At 40.9% G+C, this 19,364-nt stretch overlaps 1 protein-coding gene across 1 annotated transcript in view; it reads right to left on the bottom strand.

Annotated features, from left to right (window-relative positions):
• Positions 1–11,868: 11,868 nt before the first annotated feature.
• Positions 11,869–19,364, bottom strand: part of SLC35B3 (solute carrier family 35 member B3) — a 31,425-nt gene continuing 23,929 nt past the window's right edge. Inside the window, exons 9-10 of the mRNA XM_054985237.1 lie at positions 17,405–17,474; positions 11,869–15,806 (exon numbers count right to left, since the gene is read on the bottom strand). Of these exons, the coding sequence (XP_054841212.1) occupies positions 15,656–15,806; positions 17,405–17,474 (221 nt within the window). The 3' untranslated portion in view covers positions 11,869–15,655. The remainder of the gene's footprint in view (positions 15,807–17,404; positions 17,475–19,364) is intronic.

Below are 19,364 nucleotides of genomic sequence, written 5' to 3'. Positions count from 1 at the left end.
TATGTGGCTTTGGTTTATATAGGTACACCTTCTCTATATAGGTATGTAATGTTCTGTATAAGGAAGATATCCACCACCACTGTCTCAACTCCCAGCTGTACCTGCTTGCTAAGGACAGTGCCCGTTTTCTGGAATCTGTCCCTGTTAAATCACTATCCTAACTCAATGGAGCAGTGGGAGAGAAATGGGGTGGGTGGAAAGGGCAGCATGGATGCCATGACATCACTTCTGGCGGAACGCTCAGAAGTGACATCATGATGACATCCACACTCTTGTGCCCTGCTGAGACTCTGCCCCCAAACGTTCCCATGAGTTTCCAGAAGACTGGCAACTCTAGTTAGTACCCAAGAAATATCATTGTTCCTTAGTAAAAATAGTTAACCTTAATTAATTAGCCCCAGTGAAAGAGTGCTGTCATATACATTTTTAATACCATCCCTTGTGCTGATATTAATCTTACATTTCAGTCCATGATTTTTGATTTGGCACTTTCCTTCTCATTAAGTGCTAACCAAAACCTATATTACTTCTGAGAACAAAAAGGGGCCACTGGTGTGAATTTGTCATTAACATGCTAAAGAGTTCTGCTCTAATAACAATGTGACCTGCTCGTTTGTATTATACAATCCATATCTAAAGAATCTTGAATGCAGCATTATCAAATACAGGGAGACCACTTGAGGAAATGCATCTGTGAATTAATAAAAATAACAATAATGTTTTTATTTCTTTTTACCTAACACTTTTACAAATTAGTTAGCTATCCTATAAAGGAAATTATTTGCAAACAACAAAAACAGAAAACAGAATTTTGTAATCAGTAGGGGATGCAGGGAAGGAGTATCTGCCCCCCTCCTACCAATTGCTGGGGAGGGGGGTGGCAACTCTAACCACAGAGTTTTGACCAAATCCTAAAGTGTCACTGGTGATGTAATGATGCCACTTCCAGTTGTGTTGAAAGTGACATCAGTGCACTGCTGGTGATATCATTACATGACCAATGAGACCTCTTCAATGGTGAGTCTCTTGCCAATTGCCAGCCTTGTGCTGGCACCCCTAAGCTTACCCGTTCCTCTGGAGGTAGCTGTAGGGTATCACTGACTTAGAAAGAGAGAGACTGTAGGTAGGGAAGCAGTGGACACAGGGAAGAATTAATGTCCCTCAGCCATATAGATTTGAGTCCAATAGCACCTTGAAGACTAACAAGATTATCAGGGTATAAACTTTTGAGGGTCAGAGCTCCCTTCATCTGACGTCTTGCTCTTCTACTGCAGATCAACATGTCTACCCACCTGAAACTAACCTCACTCATGTATCTCCTTTCTTATGAAAATCAGGTCACTACCCTATCTTTGTGTATAACTAGAGCGGTTAAACTCACAGAGGGCAAATCCACATTACTCATTCTAAGTCGCATGTTCCCCGCATTCCCCATGCAATCCCGAGTGCCGGTCACATTACCTCATTAAACAGACGCATTTCATTCGCATTTCTCCCGAATATGTGGTCACAGGTTTTCGACGGGAATTTCACGGTGGCCGTGAACGGGCCAATGCGCAATTTACGCGTGTTTTTTAAAAACCACCCCCCTTCCTGTCTCTCCGGGCGTTCCAAGAGTTCCTATTGGCTGATTCAACTTGCAAGTGCTCCGTAGTCTGCAAAAGACTGTTTTTGACTTCATAGCATTGGATTTATTGATTATGCTGTTTCTGAATCAAATCTGGTAGTTTGAAAAATCATTTTGGGGTGAATCCATCCTCAGAACGGACTCGCGAAACTTCCTTTTTAACTGTTTTTTATTTTTTTATTTTATATTACTGTATATCGAAATTACGAAATATCAAAATAATGACACTCCAAGGAAGTGAAACTTCAGTAAAATTCAGGCACTGAACTGTCCTGCATAGGAAATGCCCACGAAAGCTTCCCACATGCTTCCAAATTTCCAAAAAAGAAACGAGAGAGAGCCATCAGTGCTGTCAGTGCGGGAAAGAGAGGCATCATTATCTTCAATGATGTTTCTTTATAAGGCAAGATCAAAATAACGGAAAAGTGCGCTAAAAAAAATAAAAAAAATGGGCGGGAAAAAAAGTCCCGCCCCAAAAAGCAGTTTTCGAGTGGCCATGTGACCAGAGGGACGCACAAGAAAGACGGATTGGAAGCAGGAATGTGAATGAAGAGGAAAAAATCGCGGATTGGAGGCAAACGGAAGATATCCGATAAACATGCGGGTAATGGGTGAATGTGGATTTGACCAGAATTGCTGCTGATGCATAAAACATTTATATCACACCTTTGCTTTTTGGCTCAATGCTGCATACAATCCATAATTTCAAAAAAACATACAGAGAACAATAGAACCCCAATTAACCCCTCTTTCCAAGAAAATGCCTTCAGCTTACACTCCATTAAAATCCCTAGCAAATAAAACAGTCTTGCAGCACCTCCTAAAAACTTCTTTTAAAAACATTTTTCTCCTTTTTTGGTAAAGGGGGGGGGAGAAGAAAAAAAACAAAAATTACAAAAGTTTCACTCATTACAAAATTTCAAAAAACACAAAAGGGAAAAAAATATTTCGCCTTATTGTTCCAAGACGTTATAAACAAAGGCCATCTTTCTGTGCACTTAACAGCCCTTGTATCTTCTTGATTTGTAATTCTATTTTGATATATCAGTTTAGACATTTTTTTCATACTTGAATAATCCAGTCATTAATATGAAGGTCCACTGATGAAACATTACACAAAGTCTTGCATCAGTTAACAAGCTCTTTATAAGCTCTCTATCTGAAACAGGTCCCCTTACCCTCTCAGCAGGGGGGGAAAGGACCCAGCACTCACCTTTTTCTGTCCTCCTGACACATGTGCTTTGTGTGCACGCACTCCTGGCATGGCGCAATGACATCACTCCCAAGAGTGATGTTTTCGTGCTGCACCTGGAGTGCACCCAGGAGGTCTGCTTCCCTGCCTTTCCCCCCACTAGCCAGGTGAGTGGTGGTGGAGGGTGGGAGTGGGGAATCCCTGCCCCCCCACAGGACTTGGCAGCCCTAGAAATAGGTATACAGTCTTTAAGATAACTAATAAAACAACCACACATTCAAATGGTAAATTGTGGCCCACTAATTCTAAAATATTAACTCTAAAATATACAAAAAGATTTGATGCCAAAAAAAGTTCAATTTTAGGACGTCTTCAGAGATCATGTAATAAACTTGCCTGACTTATGTGACATCTCCAATATTAGTCCTGGTCTATTGAGGGTATATATGAAATAATGAGAGCCAGTTTGGTATAGTGGTTAAAAGCAGTGGGATTCTCATCTGGAGAACCGGGTTTGATTCCCCACTCCTCCACTTGAAGCCAGCTGGGTGACCTTGGGTCAAGTTACAGCTTCTAGGAGCTCTCTCAGCCCCACCCACCTCACAGAGTGTTTTGTTGTGGGGATAATAATGACATACTTTGTAAATCGCTCTGAGTGGGTGTTAAGTTGTCCTGAAGGGCAGTATATAAATTGAATGTTGTGTATCATCATCATCATCAATCCAAAGTTTTCACAAAATTTTCTTTTAAGTCATTTGAAGTGCATGTTATACATGTGGGTGTAAGCATTACTCCAATCCTTTGGGAATTCTAAAGATAATATTTTATTCAAATTTTCTAGGATATCCCTTTCTTCACCCCAAAACACAACCTTTAAGGGAACAACTACTGATCAGAACGTCAACCTCTATTTGGGCTTCAACTTCCCTATATTTCCCTATATTTCCTGCAATGCTTCCAGTTTGGGTCTCTAAAAGGTCCTTTACCGAAATCACTACTTTACCTTTCTCCTTCTTAAAAAAATAAACACCTAGTTCAGGTTTTCATCTGAAAGCAAACAGAAGTCTAACAAGCTTAAATATCTCATATCCCTACGTTTTCAGAAAAATATGAAAAATTAAAACAAAAAAATAGGGATTAGTCTCTTGCTCTAAGTAATCTGTGATATGGGGGGTGGGTTGGACCCAGAAATGTCTTTGCCTAGCATAGTTGCTGACCAATGCAAGGTGCTGCACAAAAATGTAAAAAAGAAAGAAAAAGGTAGGAAGCAGACTAAAAGAAGGAGACTGGATGATTTGGCACATTGGTGGGGGTTGCCAACTGGGCAAGTTGAGAAAGGTGAAGGAAATCATATGACCTTGTGGGCTTGGGGGGATGTGCATGGAGGGCTATTGGGTGTGTTGGGGAGGATGAATGGAGAGAGACCAGGAAACTGGCTATTTTGGGCATGGTGAGGATTTAAAGGGAGGCAGAACAGGAGAAGAGGAAGTGGGGGCTGGTGTGAGTAGAATTTTCCTTCCCCTGCAAATCCTCACTGGTCCACTCTTCATATTTTTGTATAACTTTTGATGTATGTATGATTGATTATACTTTGCAATGCTATTTGTATAGATCTTCTCAATATTACAGGGTTTGGGGGTGTGCCTAATAGAGATGGGCACGAACAGCAATACGAACCAAAAAAAGCCACGAACAGCCCAATCTGCTGTTCGCAAACAAGCTGTTCGTGAGGCCCCATTCTAAATGAACAGGTGGTCGTTGCAAGCCTCGTTTGTTGCTGTTTGTTGCTGTTCCTCAAGCCAGACAGTCTGGTACCTGCAATCAATTCCCTTGGCAACTTAGGCAGAGATTGTCTGAACTCTGTCTGAACTTCTGCTGTTGCCCTGGAAACCCCAATCTAAGCCCAATTTAGCTTGATAGGCAGATCTTCCTTTCAAGTGTGGAGCTCCAAATTTGTTACAAGGGAGCAAAGACCAGGGGGGAGGGGGGCTCCCACCTCTGGCTTTGCAGACAGTGGAGAGGGAGAGAGGCAGCTGCTGTTGGCATTTTGATAGAGTGCATTGGAGCTTGAATTTTCTTTTGTGTGTGGTGGGATAGGAATCTACCCCTTCAGGTTCCAGGGCTGCTGCTAGGCTCTGGGTCAAGCTATTATTTATTATTGGTACCTTTCCTGGTGCCTGCTCAGGTCAGGTTTCTAAGAGTGGTGCAGTAGGGATCTTGACTTGGATGATGGCTTCTTCTAGTATGCCAACTGTTTCCATTCAACCAGATGTTTCAAGCGACTGGGACTGGCCAGGAAAATCAGGAGGCCTAGGCATGGGGAGCAAATCAGCTTCTACAAGCCCCGTAGGATCAGTACATAGTACTCCAGCACATCAAGCCAACCCTCAAACACTTTATCCTTTTGCTGATTGGGGAACACTGGGAGCAAATTTAACAGGTTGTCCTTCCTTTGCCAGCAAGCCCAGCACACCTACAGTCTATTTAAACACAAGCTCATGTCCTAGAGGTCCAGAGCTGGCAGTGCTTAATGTGTGAATGGCCTCACGCATGTACTTCCCCCGGTCCCAGGATAACACCAGCTCCTTTCTAGAGCCCTTGGGAGTTAAAAATGGTGCTGTTCCCTATTTGCTGTCCTGAGCTCTTCAGAGCAAGGACAAGATACAGATTTGCAAAATATGTAGCCCATGTCACAATTTTCTGTTCTGATTCAATGGAATACTTGCTTATAGGGAAGACAAAAACCAACTGTACAGAAACTGTAAAATGTGAAAACAAAGTATTGTTAAGTTGTATTAGAAAGTGAGCCACAGTAAATAATTGTGAAAACTCCAGACTGTGTGAAGTATATGGCAATGAAAAGAATGTCCACACACTCATTCCTTTTGCCTTGGGATAAGCTGCTGTTGTGAATATACAACAAGCTCCCCGCCACCTCTTGTCAGGATGCAAAGAGTCTATGACAACAACCAAAAGGCTAAACCTGCAGCCAAATTCACAAAAAAGTAGATCTCGTTCTTGGACTTTCAAATTGTTCTTGTATGTATTTATTTTTGCAGAAATACAAATGCCCTTTTCCATTATTTAAATGGCATGTAATTAAGTTGCAAGGTTCTTGGCCGCTACAGAGGGAAATCCAGCTTGTGCGATGATTCCAAGCCCAGAGGGCTATAAAGGAAAGGAAGAGAAAAGAGGGGCGGGGGGGGGGGGGGGAGAAGGAAAGAGAAAGAGAGAGAGAACAGAGTGTTTAACATTCAGAATTTGTCCACCGCCGATAATTTATTGGAACTCATCTGTAACAAGGCCTGGCACTGATTTATAAGTTGATTTGAAAAATAAATAAAAGTGATAGAAACCTGCATTCGGTTTTAATGATAGACTGTTGCAGCGTGAAAAGTAAGGATATGAGACATTGCAAGGAAATTAGATATTATGCCCTCCAGACAACTGCAGCTACCAGCCCATTAATTGTTAGATATTTATTATTAAAAATTTCTTTTCATGACTGACTGCAGAATATTTGTGCTGTTAAAGTTGTTGAGTTCTGACATGAATGAAGTGCAAGGAACTCATTCTCCCCCCCCCCTCCCTTTTGTCTATGTGCTTTGCGTGTGTGCCTCACAAGGCAAGTGACCTGAAGAGATGGCAGATTTCACAATGCAAACACGAAAGAGAACAAATGGTGTTTATGAATGCTGCTTCCCACAATAACTGCAGATCCTGTGGAGGTTAAGAGCACAACTCACCTGTCTATTTTCCATTGCAAGTCTCATTTATACCAATGAAGCTTCTGTAGGAGAATTTTACAGGTGGAATGTGCCGTAAATGGGCATAGTACTGGAAACACAGACTCTGTGAACAAGAAGTCTAAAATTCTGCCCCTAATGAAGTCAACGGTAAATTTAACACATGCTATTCTGCCAGGAACATGTTTACAATTTCATCAAACGCTGCACAAAAGCAACAGAAATTCAGCTGTCCAAAAATATGTTGCTGTAAGAAAACTAGTGCCTGGAATCATATTCTTTTAAAGTTCTTGATTCTGCAGCCAGGTGATATGTAATTGAAACATTACATGCATTCTGCCAATTGGTTTATATTGCTTAGTTGTCTTGGGTCACCTTATTGTGCATTTCTGAAATTTTTTTTTGGAGCAAGATTTGATTGCAAGAACTTTTTGTTGCAAGAATGTGCTTGTGTTTAGTGTAATAGTTGCTGAAATGCTTTCCCTACTGTGTGTGGCTGGCTGGGCTTGTTGACAGATGCACAGGAACGAGGGCTCTGTAAGCACTTCTTGCAGCACGCTTCTCAGTTCCACTGGCTATGAATGGAAAAGTGATGAATGGTTGTTGGCTGGTCCTAATTTTTGGCAGGAGATTGGATTTTCTGATCCATTTCTCCAATTCAGGATTTCATGAAAGCAATGCTTCCTTCATGGCACAGCTCTTGCTTAGGACTTTTTGTTTCTTTCACTTCTTTGTTACTTGCAACGCAGTGTATATTGCCTTTTTACTTGCCGGTCAAGATTAGGGTACTCACTGAAGTTCCTGTTATTAGATTAGATTAGATTAGATTAGATGCAGAGACAGGTATGCTCAACAACATCCATTCATTAGCTTCAAGGATAGACCAACTGGTTTCAGAACAAGGGACCTAATATAGTTTATGCTTCTAACAAACAGAACTAATTAAACAGAGACTCCACCTAGAGTTGCCAGCTGATGGCTGACAATCCCTGGGAGTCCCTGGACATCAGAAGAAATATTCCAGAAAAAAGTGCCATTGCAGCAATGCCAGATCATTTCTGGTTGCTTAAGTGGAAGTGATGTCACACATCAATGCGATGCTTCAGCAATCTCCCAGATCTCAATGGTTTTTTCATTGCTGGAGCATCATGGTGTTGTGTGTTTCACTTCTGGTTACGCAACCAGAAATGATGTCATGGCATTATTGAAATGGCACTTTTTCTCTGAATATTTCTTCTGATGCTGCACGGGCAGCAGGAAGTGGAAGTTCTGGTCCCCTAGCTGTACCTCGTGAGACTAAACTAAGTCACACAAATATCAGAGGGGGGAAGCAGACTGTTCCATTGTATACTACAATGTCATGCTTCTATTTCAGGTTAAACAACTGATCCACAAATCTGATGGAAGGGGGGAGAAGGATATAAAATACATTTCTTGCAATAGATAATAAATGCCTTGATCTAGAAAGATCCATCCAGGGAAGCTATTCCCAGATATATATTCCTTTTGGATTGTGACCTGTGGCCATAAATCAAATGTTTAAATCACATTTACTTAAATCTTCTAATTGTGGTTAACAAAACGGCTTTTCTAGACCTTCTATTACACCAGAGAAGCTAAGCCAATCACAGACCATGACAAATAGTGGATTTTTTAATAGCTAGATTTGGGGGGGGGACTTGCATACTTTACAACATTTTATAGATAAAAATAGATATGCTCGTGTACATATAATGCTCCTCACAGAAAGGACCCTGCTTAAGATGTCCTCTTCCCCAATTACACATTGCTAAAAGCCATCCCTCCTCCTGGCTTAGTAATTAACCATCATAGTTTATGCATGCATAACGAAAAGCTGAAAATCAAACAACATTCATTGACAGTTACCGTCTAGATACGCAGTATACAAAGGCTGGAAGGATGGAAAGGAAGCAGTGTTCTATCATTTTTTGCCCACTTACATGTTTGTGATCTGGAATCAAGACGAGTCCATCTTCCACTAAGAGAATGAACTTCCAAAAATATAGGGGAGGGGACTGAAAAACTTCTCCATGTGTGTGCATGTCGACATCTTTAAAAGGCACCCTCAGCACCTTCCCAAAGACCAAAAGGGATAGTAATTTACTTGAGATAGGTTCCAAAGGTAGGGATTGCTCCTGATATCCCAGAGAGTATTAACTTGATGCTCTAGGAAAAGCCCAGATCTTTTAGTCTCTTTTCCAACACTTCCGCATGCTCATGTATGTATTTGCTAAGCAAAACAGTAAGAAAATACTAAACAGTAGTTTACTCAGATAAGACTGACTTGCCTCTGGCTTTCTTCCCTTTGCAATATCAAAAAGAGTCCAGTAGCACCTTTAAGACTAACCAATTTTATTATAGCATAAGCTTTCGAGAATCAAGTTCTCTGGATCTATTCCCTTTGCAATGTTTCTCATTACGTAAGCCTCTTCTCCCAACTGATACTTCCTAACTGACCTGCTTTTATAAAACATAATAGATATGTCCAGATATCCTCTTTCCCAGCACATGTAGCATTAGAGTGCCAAAGCACCAGGAAAGGTGGTATCTCTCCATCTTGTCAAAATATAATGGGAAATAATATGCTGGCCACTGAGTGATGTGGCCCTCAGTATTTGATGCCATATAAAGCTGGATCTCTGTGCAGTACAGACTCAGTCTTTGGTATCGCTGCCTTCCATTTGCTTTGTCCCTTAGTTGATGCCTTAAGTCCAAGGACAAACAGGGGATGCTTGAGCCCGAAATAATGGAGGTAATGGATGGGCTGCCAGACCTTCCTGCTGTGGCAATTTTGAGAGGATGATGTGTTATACACCACCCTATTTGCTGTTGTGATGAGCTTTAGACATCTCCCATTATTTATTGCACAAAGCTGAGAAAATAGTAGAGGTCACTCAAATCAGATGAAGAGGGCAAATGGCGGGGGTGGGGGAAGGAAACAAAGGATACTGGGTATTTTAAATAATACATTAAGAAGAAAGGATAAAATGCTAATAGATCTTTTGAAAATTGCAACTTTTTTGTGCCACTGTCTCCTATAAGGTATTTATGAAGCTTTGGGAATTAGGGTCGCAGAAAAGACTAAATAAAAACATTCACGGCTTTTTTTCTTAAAGGGTGGGATCCTTATAGTCAATTTCAGCAAAGAAATTGTGGACATGAAGTTAAAACCTTGTGGCATTTTTTCTAAAACAAAAGCCTAGCGAACATACTGCTTTGTGCACTCCCCCTCTAAAAACTTAACAACAACATTCAATTTATATACTGCCCTTCAGGACAACTTAATACCCACTCAGAGCGGTTTACAAAGTATGTCATTATAATCCCCACAACAAAACACCCTGTGAGGTGGATGGGCCTGAGAGAGCTCCAAGAAACCTGTGACTTGCCCAAGGTCACCCAGCTGGCTTCAAGCGGAGGAGTGGGGAATCAAACCCGGCTCTCCAGATTAAAGTCCCGCTGCTCTTAACTACTATACCAAACTGGCTCTCAAATCAAATATTATTTATTATTTATTATGTTGTTGTTGTTGTTAAAAACTTAAAACAGGTAAGCTGCTTATTGTACCTGCCAAAAATGTCCCAGATGAAAAAGTCTAAGAGATTGAAGATTTATTCATAAAAGCAGGATCTAGTTCCCCTCCCACATATTGCCTGGTTATGGGAAGAATGACAGCATTTGAATGGGTGGTGAATTGCTCCCACACAGCTAAACTGGTGGTATCCAGAGATGAAGAATCCCATTCACATGGTACTTATTATAGGTAACAACCAAATGGCATGTAAAAATGTGTGAGCTTTCGAGTTCTCCAGAATTCTTCATCACACTGGATTTTACAAACACATAAAAGAATGTATCAAGAGATGTGGGGAGACAGCACAGAAGTAACTTGGAAGTCATCATTATGTTAACTCACAAGATAAATTTAAAATGTTGCATGGGGCATACAGTCAGTTAAGGCCCTTATGAGGTAGTTTTACCTCATGTTGCATTCTCATAGAAACAGTGTCTTGCTAATCATATCCTCATCCAGTTTACGTGTACTTCGCTTTACTGGTTGAATTTAGGTATCATAAAAGTGGAATAAAAGCAGAAAGATATTTACAGTTGTGCTAACCCAAAATTAAAATTCCCAAACCAAGAACAATGAATGGAACTCCAATCACAGATTAAAATTTCCCCCTCCCTCTCCTGCTACCCCTCACCATGTATACCCTGGGAACCCCCCAGGAATAGGGATAGGTGTGATTTTTATTTCTGTTTTGTTCATTTTTCTCTCTCCATTCCTCCAAGGAGCTCAGGGCAGTGTACATCCTCCTCCCCTCCTCCATATTATCCTCACAACAGACCTGTTTGGTGGTTTTAGGCAGGAAGAGGGTGACTGGCCCAAGATCAACCAGCAAGCTTAATGGCAGAGAGATCTGAACCTGGCCTTCTCAGATCCTAGTCCGACTCGCTAACCAACTACACCACACAATGTTTCATGTGCAGAATTTGGGGGGGGGGGGGCAGGGCGGAAGTCTGCAGTGGGAACAAGGATGAAGTTGGTTTCTGTTTTCAGTTTCAGTTTCTTGGCACCATTCAAATGGTACCTGAGACCTAGAGAGCCGCTGCCAGTCTGAGAAGACTATACTGACCTTGATAGACCAAAGGTCCGATTCAGTGTAATACCAGGACTTGTGGGCGGGCATCTCATTTTACCCTCTTTTCCTACTTCCCCTTTCTCTTCCCTGAAAGCTCCCGTAGCATCTCCCTTTTTCCTGCTTCCTTTTTTCCTTCCTAGTCACAAGCCAACCTACCTTGACTGCCCACCTTCAGCTTTTGCTCCTTCCCTCCCCTTACTAAGAGAAACAGAGTAAACTGTACGTGAAGGAATCAATTAATGTACTATTTAATTACTAGTAAAGTGTGAATAAATATAGCAACAATATAAATCACTTCCAAGATATTATTCAAATGAACTGCAATGTCAATAATAAGCAAACAATTCCAGGCTCAAGCCGCTTGCAAAACAAACAGTCAAAATAGTTCACCAGGTAAAGTCCAATAAATCAAGGTAAGTCCAGGGCTTTTTTTCAGCAGGAACGCAGTGGAACGGAGTTCCGGAACCTCTTGAAAATGGTCACATGGCTGGTGGCCCCGCCCCGATTTCCAGACAGAGGGGAGTTTAGATTGCTCTCCGCGCCGCTCAGTGGCGAGGAGGGCAATCTAAACTCCCCTCTGTCTGGAGATCAGGGGGCAGGGCCACCAGCCATGTGACCATTTTCTCCAAGGGCAACCCACTGAGTTCCACCACCTCTTTTCCCAGAAAAAAAGCCTGGGTAAGTCCAATTAATGAATGCTCCATAGAAAACCGTGCAGGCTTGCTGAGCAATGAACTACTTTCTTGTTTAATTACAGGTGCAGATGGTGCCAAACTGCGGGACGTCCAGATAGATGAACCCTGCCGCTCGACATTCAGGGCCAGCAATGTGAGCTGATGTTTCGTATGTTACCTCCTCAGGGGCGGATATATTTAAGCACCTATACATTTATACAATGTGTATCATAGATTCAGTCAAACTCAGCAGTTAGAAGTCAAAGGCGGCGACTTCCCTCCCCTTGGCAGCCCCTACTTGGGAAAACTTTGACTATGTTGTGCAGTGCCAGCGCCTAGGCAAGCCCAGTTGCATGTTGCCAGCTGCTGCTCCCAGTTGCACAAAGGAAAACTTGCAAGGACTTGGAGGGGGGGGTCACTTCATTTCCTCTTGTATCATCTTCCCCACATTGTGTCTTTTTTTCCTTCTCTTGGCAGCCCCCAATATGTCTACCTTTTTCCTGTTTCCATCACTCCTTCCCATACACCAAAAGGGGTAAAATGTATATCCCCAAAGGGAAAACACACAGCTTTCCTGTGTGGCTGGCAGGCTGCTGCCTGATCACACCCCCACCCACTGCCAGCTCGGCCACTCTTCCCTGATTGGGCCAGCCTTTCACGGTCATTTGCATATACGGGCTGATCGGGGCTCACAACATTCCACACCTCATCCCTCTCCCCTCCAGAGACAGTTGGAACACAGAGGTCATTTGCGAATACAGCCAGATTGGTCCTCCTCAACTCCCACATTCTAAACAGTATGCAGTTGCTATTGGGAGTCATTGAATGTGTCCTGAGCTAAAATGCACCTCCCAGTCTTCCCCTAAAAATTCACTAGGGTTGCTAACTCAAACCAAAAAACCCCCCAAAACACACAAACCAAAAAATGTTACATACTCGTAAGTATTGTAACTGGATTTAAAGTAGTTAAATATCATAGTGAAGCACGTGTATCAAGCTAGTTATTTATAAAATTAATCATTTAAAAATCACAATAATTCATATATTACAAGTCTTTTGAAGACTAGTAATTCCTGAAGAGGCCTCAAAATACCAAGACTTCTATAGAAACATTAATTAGCATGTTTCTTTCAATACTATAGAAACTTACCTGAATTACAAAAAGGTCTGTTATTAGTTTCCCTGGCCATCTTTGTGAAAAATGGTCTCTTTGTCCATTTTGAGGCCATTTAAATAAACCATTGCCAGTGATATAGGCAAGAACACTTTGCACAGATGTGATAGGACGTTTTGGAGGTCTTTCATTCATAGGGTCGCCATAGGTCGGAGACGACTTGATGGCACATAACACACACACACTTTGCACAGAAACCATGCACTACTCTATGGCATCTTACAGGGCACCACTGTGATTCCAGGGATGTATGAGCAGGGGTGGTCCAAAGCTTATTTTGAGGTGTGGTATTTTTGCAGTGCTGTGTTCAAATAGAAGGCTGCAACTTATTTGGACTGTAGAGCTGTGTAAATATAATGAGCACCTGTAGTAAAAACCAGGAACTGAAAACAGAGAACTGGGAACCAACTTCTGCCTGATGCAACAGAAGAGGGGCAATTCACTAAAAATATTCCTCTCCTTCACTGTGGGTGCCAGCAGCCTGATATTACCAGGCTTTGTGGGGATAGGACTTTTCTTTCTATGCGAGCATGATGCAGATCGTAGTTTTCAGCCTTTCTTCTGAGCAGCAGCACTTAGAAATTAATAACATAATAATAGTTGATTTATATACCACCCTCCAGGACAACTTGATGCTCACTCAGAGAGGTTTACAAAGTGTGTTATTATTATCCTCACGATAATCTCCCTGTGAGGTGGGTGGTGCTGAGAGAGCTCAGGAAGAGCTGTGACTGACCCAAGGTCACCCCGCTGGCTCTGTTGAAAGGAAGGGTTCCTCAGCTTGAACTCTACTCATGCATGATGAAGGGGTGCCTGCTTGGTTAAATTAAAATTGTGGACTTGTCACAACAACCATGGACTTTGCAATAGCGGATCTGCGTAGTGCTGCTTGCTACACATACTAAATTTCTCAACACATTTCTCTAGCCAGGAATCTTGTGAATGGGAAAATGAATCTACTTGCTTATATATATGAAAACTTTTCAGCTTAACCCCTCCCAGCCAAAAAAATGTCCAGGGTATAGTGGTGTTAGAGGTCATGGAGAGTTTGCTGCCTTCAAACCTGAAAGGACATTTAAAAAAAAAAGACTTTTCTTTAAAGGTGGGAAAGGAGAAAAGAACTTTAGATTTTTGACTGAAACATTGTTAACAAGAACCCAATACTATACTGAGCGATCGCATTTGTTCTCAGGAGGGGACATTTAGGCAGAAGTGATTGAGTTGATAATTTTAGAACCATGAAGAAAATTTAGTGATGTCATCACTTTACCCATTTTATATTTTTGGTACAAACTAATTACCTGTAATCAGTCATGAAAATCTATGCTAATGTAAGAAGCATATGTATTCATAAATTGGAACATACAAGGTCAAAAACTAGTACTGTGAACAGCATCCAGCGTCCTGTTAATCTCCACATTCAAGAAGGTAAAGGAATGTCCAACCAATAATATTGGAAAGATAATCCTGGATATCGCCAAGCATTTACTCACACAGCTGAGGGTGAAATCTGTGATCATATCATCCAATATTTCCTTTGATTTTTTTTTTAAAAAAAACAGCCACTGGAAGGGGGAGTTTGATTTATGGCCATTGCAGTTTTTAATTAAAAAAAAAACCTTCCCCCGCATCATTCTCCAGATAGAAATTCCCTCATGGTTGAAGCTCCTATTAGCCTCACAATTTATACAAAATTTGACTTTTCCTGGCACAGAATGTTGGCGTTTTTTTTTTAAGTGTATAGTATGGACAGCTCCAGCCCAGGAGTTAATTCTCAACAAAGCAATCCAATTCAGCCCTTCGCTTGCATCTTGTTTCATTACAATACAGAGATGCAGCAAGAATCTATTTCTGTAAGCAAAGGAATGAGTTGTGTGGTAAATCAAGTTCTTCTGGATACTTGTTGCCAAGTTAGTGTCAAAGATAATTCCTCCAGACTTGACAAGATAAAAGACAGAAAAATATGTACACTGAAGGATGCTCCCCCTGCACTTGTCTCAAAGTCTTGCTCTTTAATGTAAGATTTTCATTATATCCTTTCAAGTTAAAACAACTTGAACAAAACCTTTAAGAAACCCTGCATAGACTTCTAAAAAAAATTATTGTAAAAGAAAAGTGATGGTAAGATAATCTAAACCCTTCAGGTTTAAACTTTCAGTTTAGTCAATCAGGTTCTCATCAACTTCCATTAAACATAAAATACATTCCATTAAAATAAACCAAGCCAACAACAAAACATAAAGACCCACTGATTTCAGCAGCAGTATCTTTGATATGATTAAAATGCCCAAGTAAATCACACATACGCCCTTCCCCTGCACCTAAATGGGAGTGAGGATGTAGATAATCACCAAGAGTGGCTGTCCTTCACAGTCAAATGGTGTTCACCCAGGATGGGAAGATGTCCAAGTGCTCCAGAGAGACAGCTATTGTACATGTGCACACTTCTAGCCATCAGCAGACAGAAGGCCTTCAACTCCTTTGGTTTTAGAATCATTCCCATTGGAAAATGAATCCGTCAGATTATGGCAATGTAATAACAGAAATTAATGTGCAATGCATGGCCCAAGCCACTGTTCTAAACAGTTTGGGACAACGTCCTTGTCTTTCTCTCTTCAGCAGGTTTATTCCAGAGGCTGCGTAATGATGGCAGTCTGATTTTATCCATATTCTTGCTGTAAACATTGAGAAATATACCCAAGACGACTAATAAGCCTGACCACACATACCTAAACAGGAAGGAGGAAACAAAGCAGCATATAAATAACTACATATATTTATGTACTTTACATTAAGGTGTCCCGTGGAAAGCAAAACTGTAGCTTCAGGACTGAATTGGGTCTTTTAAAAAACAGTAGACAAAGTAAAAATAATTATCTTACATAATTTTTCATTTATGACATTTCCTCTTTCAATTTCTACATGTCTAATATAGAGATATTATTTGCTAGCCTTTTTACTATAGTTGTTTGTTGCTATTTCATACATCAGAATCTCCCAAACCTGAGAGCTAAGGCATGTTTTCCCTCCCCTACTCATAAACAGAATGTAACTTTTAGACCAGAATTGTTAGAGGAGCACAATAGTATAGATAAAGAACTCTAATCCTCAGTCTGCACAGTGAGTGGTGACTATATGGGACACAAGTCCTATATTCTGCATTAAGAGAGGCTAGCTGCTTCATGTATGTTCTAATAATAATGATGATCTCCTATTTTGAAGGAGCCTGGAAAGCTAAATCCAGGCTCCTTCAACTCTGTTAAATTGATTTTCAGGAGGTATGAGTGCCAAGATCCTTGAGTAGAGCTGCCTGAGTTGGATCCAGCTAGTTTTTTCACTCGGTCTCACCCAATTCCCTCCATAACCCCATCCCTCATGACTTTTGTCCATGCAGGTCCCATGATCCCTAGTGTAGCTTTTGGTGGTCTAAGAGGATTCATTCTTCCCCTTTTCACCAGTGGAGAAACTTGTTGGATCCAAACCTGTAAGAAGATCTATCGATCAGGGCTTGGACTAAAGTCTAACTCCCATTTATAAATATGTAAAAAAATACCCTATTTATTTCTCAAACAATGCCTGTGGATATTTTCAAATGCTTAAAAAAACCCTGTACTGGCTGAACAATCAGTTCCCAAGTGAATACTCTCATACGACCTTGTAATTGAAGCTTACTGAGATACAAAACAGACATTAATTCCAGTTTCAGCTTCACAGAAAGAGGTCAAATTTTACTGAATTATTAATCAAATATATTGGCTACAGGTCATACAATAAAGCAACTGATTCATTAAAGCAAATTATAGTAATAAGAAGCAATTTTAAGGCAAAACCAAGACAACAGAAAACATTAAGTCTGTGTCTTCAAAGAGAGAGAATTATCTGAGTAATACATATAAACTATGCCAACATTTACAAGCATGTTTGGCTCACTGCTGCCCTCAGTGTCAGCAAAAGGGAACTATAATAGTATTGCTTACCAGATTTACCGTATTATTCTCATTCCTGAGGAACTCTCTGGTTCCAGTCTAACTTTTGCTATTGGTTTCAATGGTGTTAGCACAGGAATTGGACAAAAAAGGGCCAATGTGTGACATCTGTCAACGTAGACTACACTGAATAGACTATTACAATGACCACCAGAATGCAGCAAATCCATTGCTGTGATCCATGTGCATAGTAGGTCACTGTCTCTCATTGTTTTTGGTGCCTCTATGTTTCTAATTTCGTAACTAGAATAATACTAGAGGTTTAGGATGAATATAAATATATAATATTAACTTGCAGTGTATTCAAATTCATAAAATGTAGACATACAACTAATACTTACTGGAATGTGAATGGCTTTGTAAAAAACAAAAAAGACAGTACAATTGTCATTGCTTTTCTTCCTGTTGTTACTGCAGAGGAGAAAAAGCATGAAAAACATTCATTCTTGACCAACTAAAATATAGTTTTATGAGTTGTACAGATAAGCAACTTTAACATGGAGCTTCAGCCTCACAACTCAGTTTGTCTTGAACTTTGTTGCAATGGCTGGTCATGACGGTCAACAGTAGAAAAAGCCAGCTGTTCTTATGTCTCACCAAAATGAATGCATAAGAACATAGCAAAAACCAATTTGTCTTTTTGATTTCAATTGGATTTAAACATGAGTAATTTTCTCTGAACTGAGACCCATACTTCGTACCTGTCTGGCCACACATGTATGGACCAATTAACAAGGGAAATGTATTGTCGAAGGCTTTCACGGCCGGAGAACGATGGTTGTTGTGGGTTTTCCGGGCTGTATTGCCGTGGTCTTGGCATTGTAGTTCCTGACGTTTCGCCAGCAGCTGTGGCTGGCATCTTCAGAGGTGTAGCACCAAAAGACAGAGATCTCTCAGTGTCACAGTGTCACAGTGTCACTGTGACACTGAGAGATCTCTGTCTTTTGGTGCTACACCTCTGAAGATGCCAGCCACAGCTGCTGGCGAAACGTCAGGAACTACAATGCCAAGACCACGGCAATACAGCCCGGAAAACCTACAACAACCATAACAAGGGAAACTTATTCCAACAAGAACTTTACCAACATTCATGCTGCAACCATGACCAGTAAACGCTGTATCGCTAGACTTTCTCAGTTGGTATATGTGAGATTATTGACAGTGACAGTGCCATCGGTTTCAATGTTACTGATGCATGTTTCCCAAAGGATGGGAAGGAAGGAGAAAGAACTGGAGGGGACTTCCTGGAAGAGTCACTACAACAGATCCCTAGCACCTAATTGTCCAGATATAAGGGCCGTGAGCTTTAATTAGTGTGGGGGTGGGGTGGGGGGAAGACATTTTAAAGGTATGAATTAAGGCAATACTTGTTTATTTTTTATGGTTCCAGCACATGTTGTAACATGAAATAATAAAGGGCCAAATATAATCTTCCAGTCTAATAATGATTATTTTAAAGATTATTATTAAATCACAAGTTCTTACTGTTTGTTCTGTTAGAGGCTCAAAGTGGAACTTATGGTAGTAAGGGAATACTGTAATTTACTTTTAAAGGATTCGTTCATTAAAAGATGACTTATCTTTTGGAGGGGTAACAAGGATTTGCTTTAAAACGGGTTTTCTTGGAATCTGATTGGCAACAGATATGGAACTCCCCTTCCAATAAATCTAGTTGTTGGAATATTAAACTCCAATTTTACAAGCTGTTGTCCAATTGGTATTTAACGCCACATAAACTGAATCAGATGAATAGGTCGTTGACCCCTCTATGCTGGAGATCTTGTAAGCAAGAAGGCACGCCAGTGTTCCCTCTAAGCTGTGCAGTGTTGTGAGCTAAAAATCTACTTTGTGAGCTGAAACACCAACTTTCGTTAGTTTTGAGTGCACTTTAAAAAAAAAAAACAGTCTACAAACATACAAAACATACAAACATAACCTACAAACTACTTTAATTTGTATTGTTTCTCACTTAGAAACAACAATGCAATCTTTGAGGCTTCCTGTTTAATTCTGCACCTACAGATTCCCCTGTGAACAAGAAGGCCTTCCTTCGGCTTCTGCTGCAGGAGAGAAGGCAAGTCAGGCACAGCTGCCCTTGGAGGCTCACTTTAGTTTCAGATCCAGATTTGGGGTGAGGGCGAAGAAGAGCTGTGAGCCTGCAAAGAAGGCAGCTTTAAAAAAGAAAATGAGAGAACAAAGCTGAAGCCAGCCCCAAAGCAGCTGCACTAAAATAAACCCCCAACCGTGCGATCCTAAGCAGAGTTACTCTGGTTTACATTCACCGATTTCATTTTAGATGGG

The sequence above is a fragment of the Eublepharis macularius genome, chromosome 7 (genome assembly GCF_028583425.1).
Source record: "Eublepharis macularius isolate TG4126 chromosome 7, MPM_Emac_v1.0, whole genome shotgun sequence".
In the NCBI taxonomy this organism is placed as follows: domain Eukaryota; kingdom Metazoa; phylum Chordata; class Lepidosauria; order Squamata; family Eublepharidae; genus Eublepharis; species Eublepharis macularius.
Note: the sequence above shows the minus strand (reverse complement) of the source record. Positions and strands in the feature narration are given on the sequence as shown.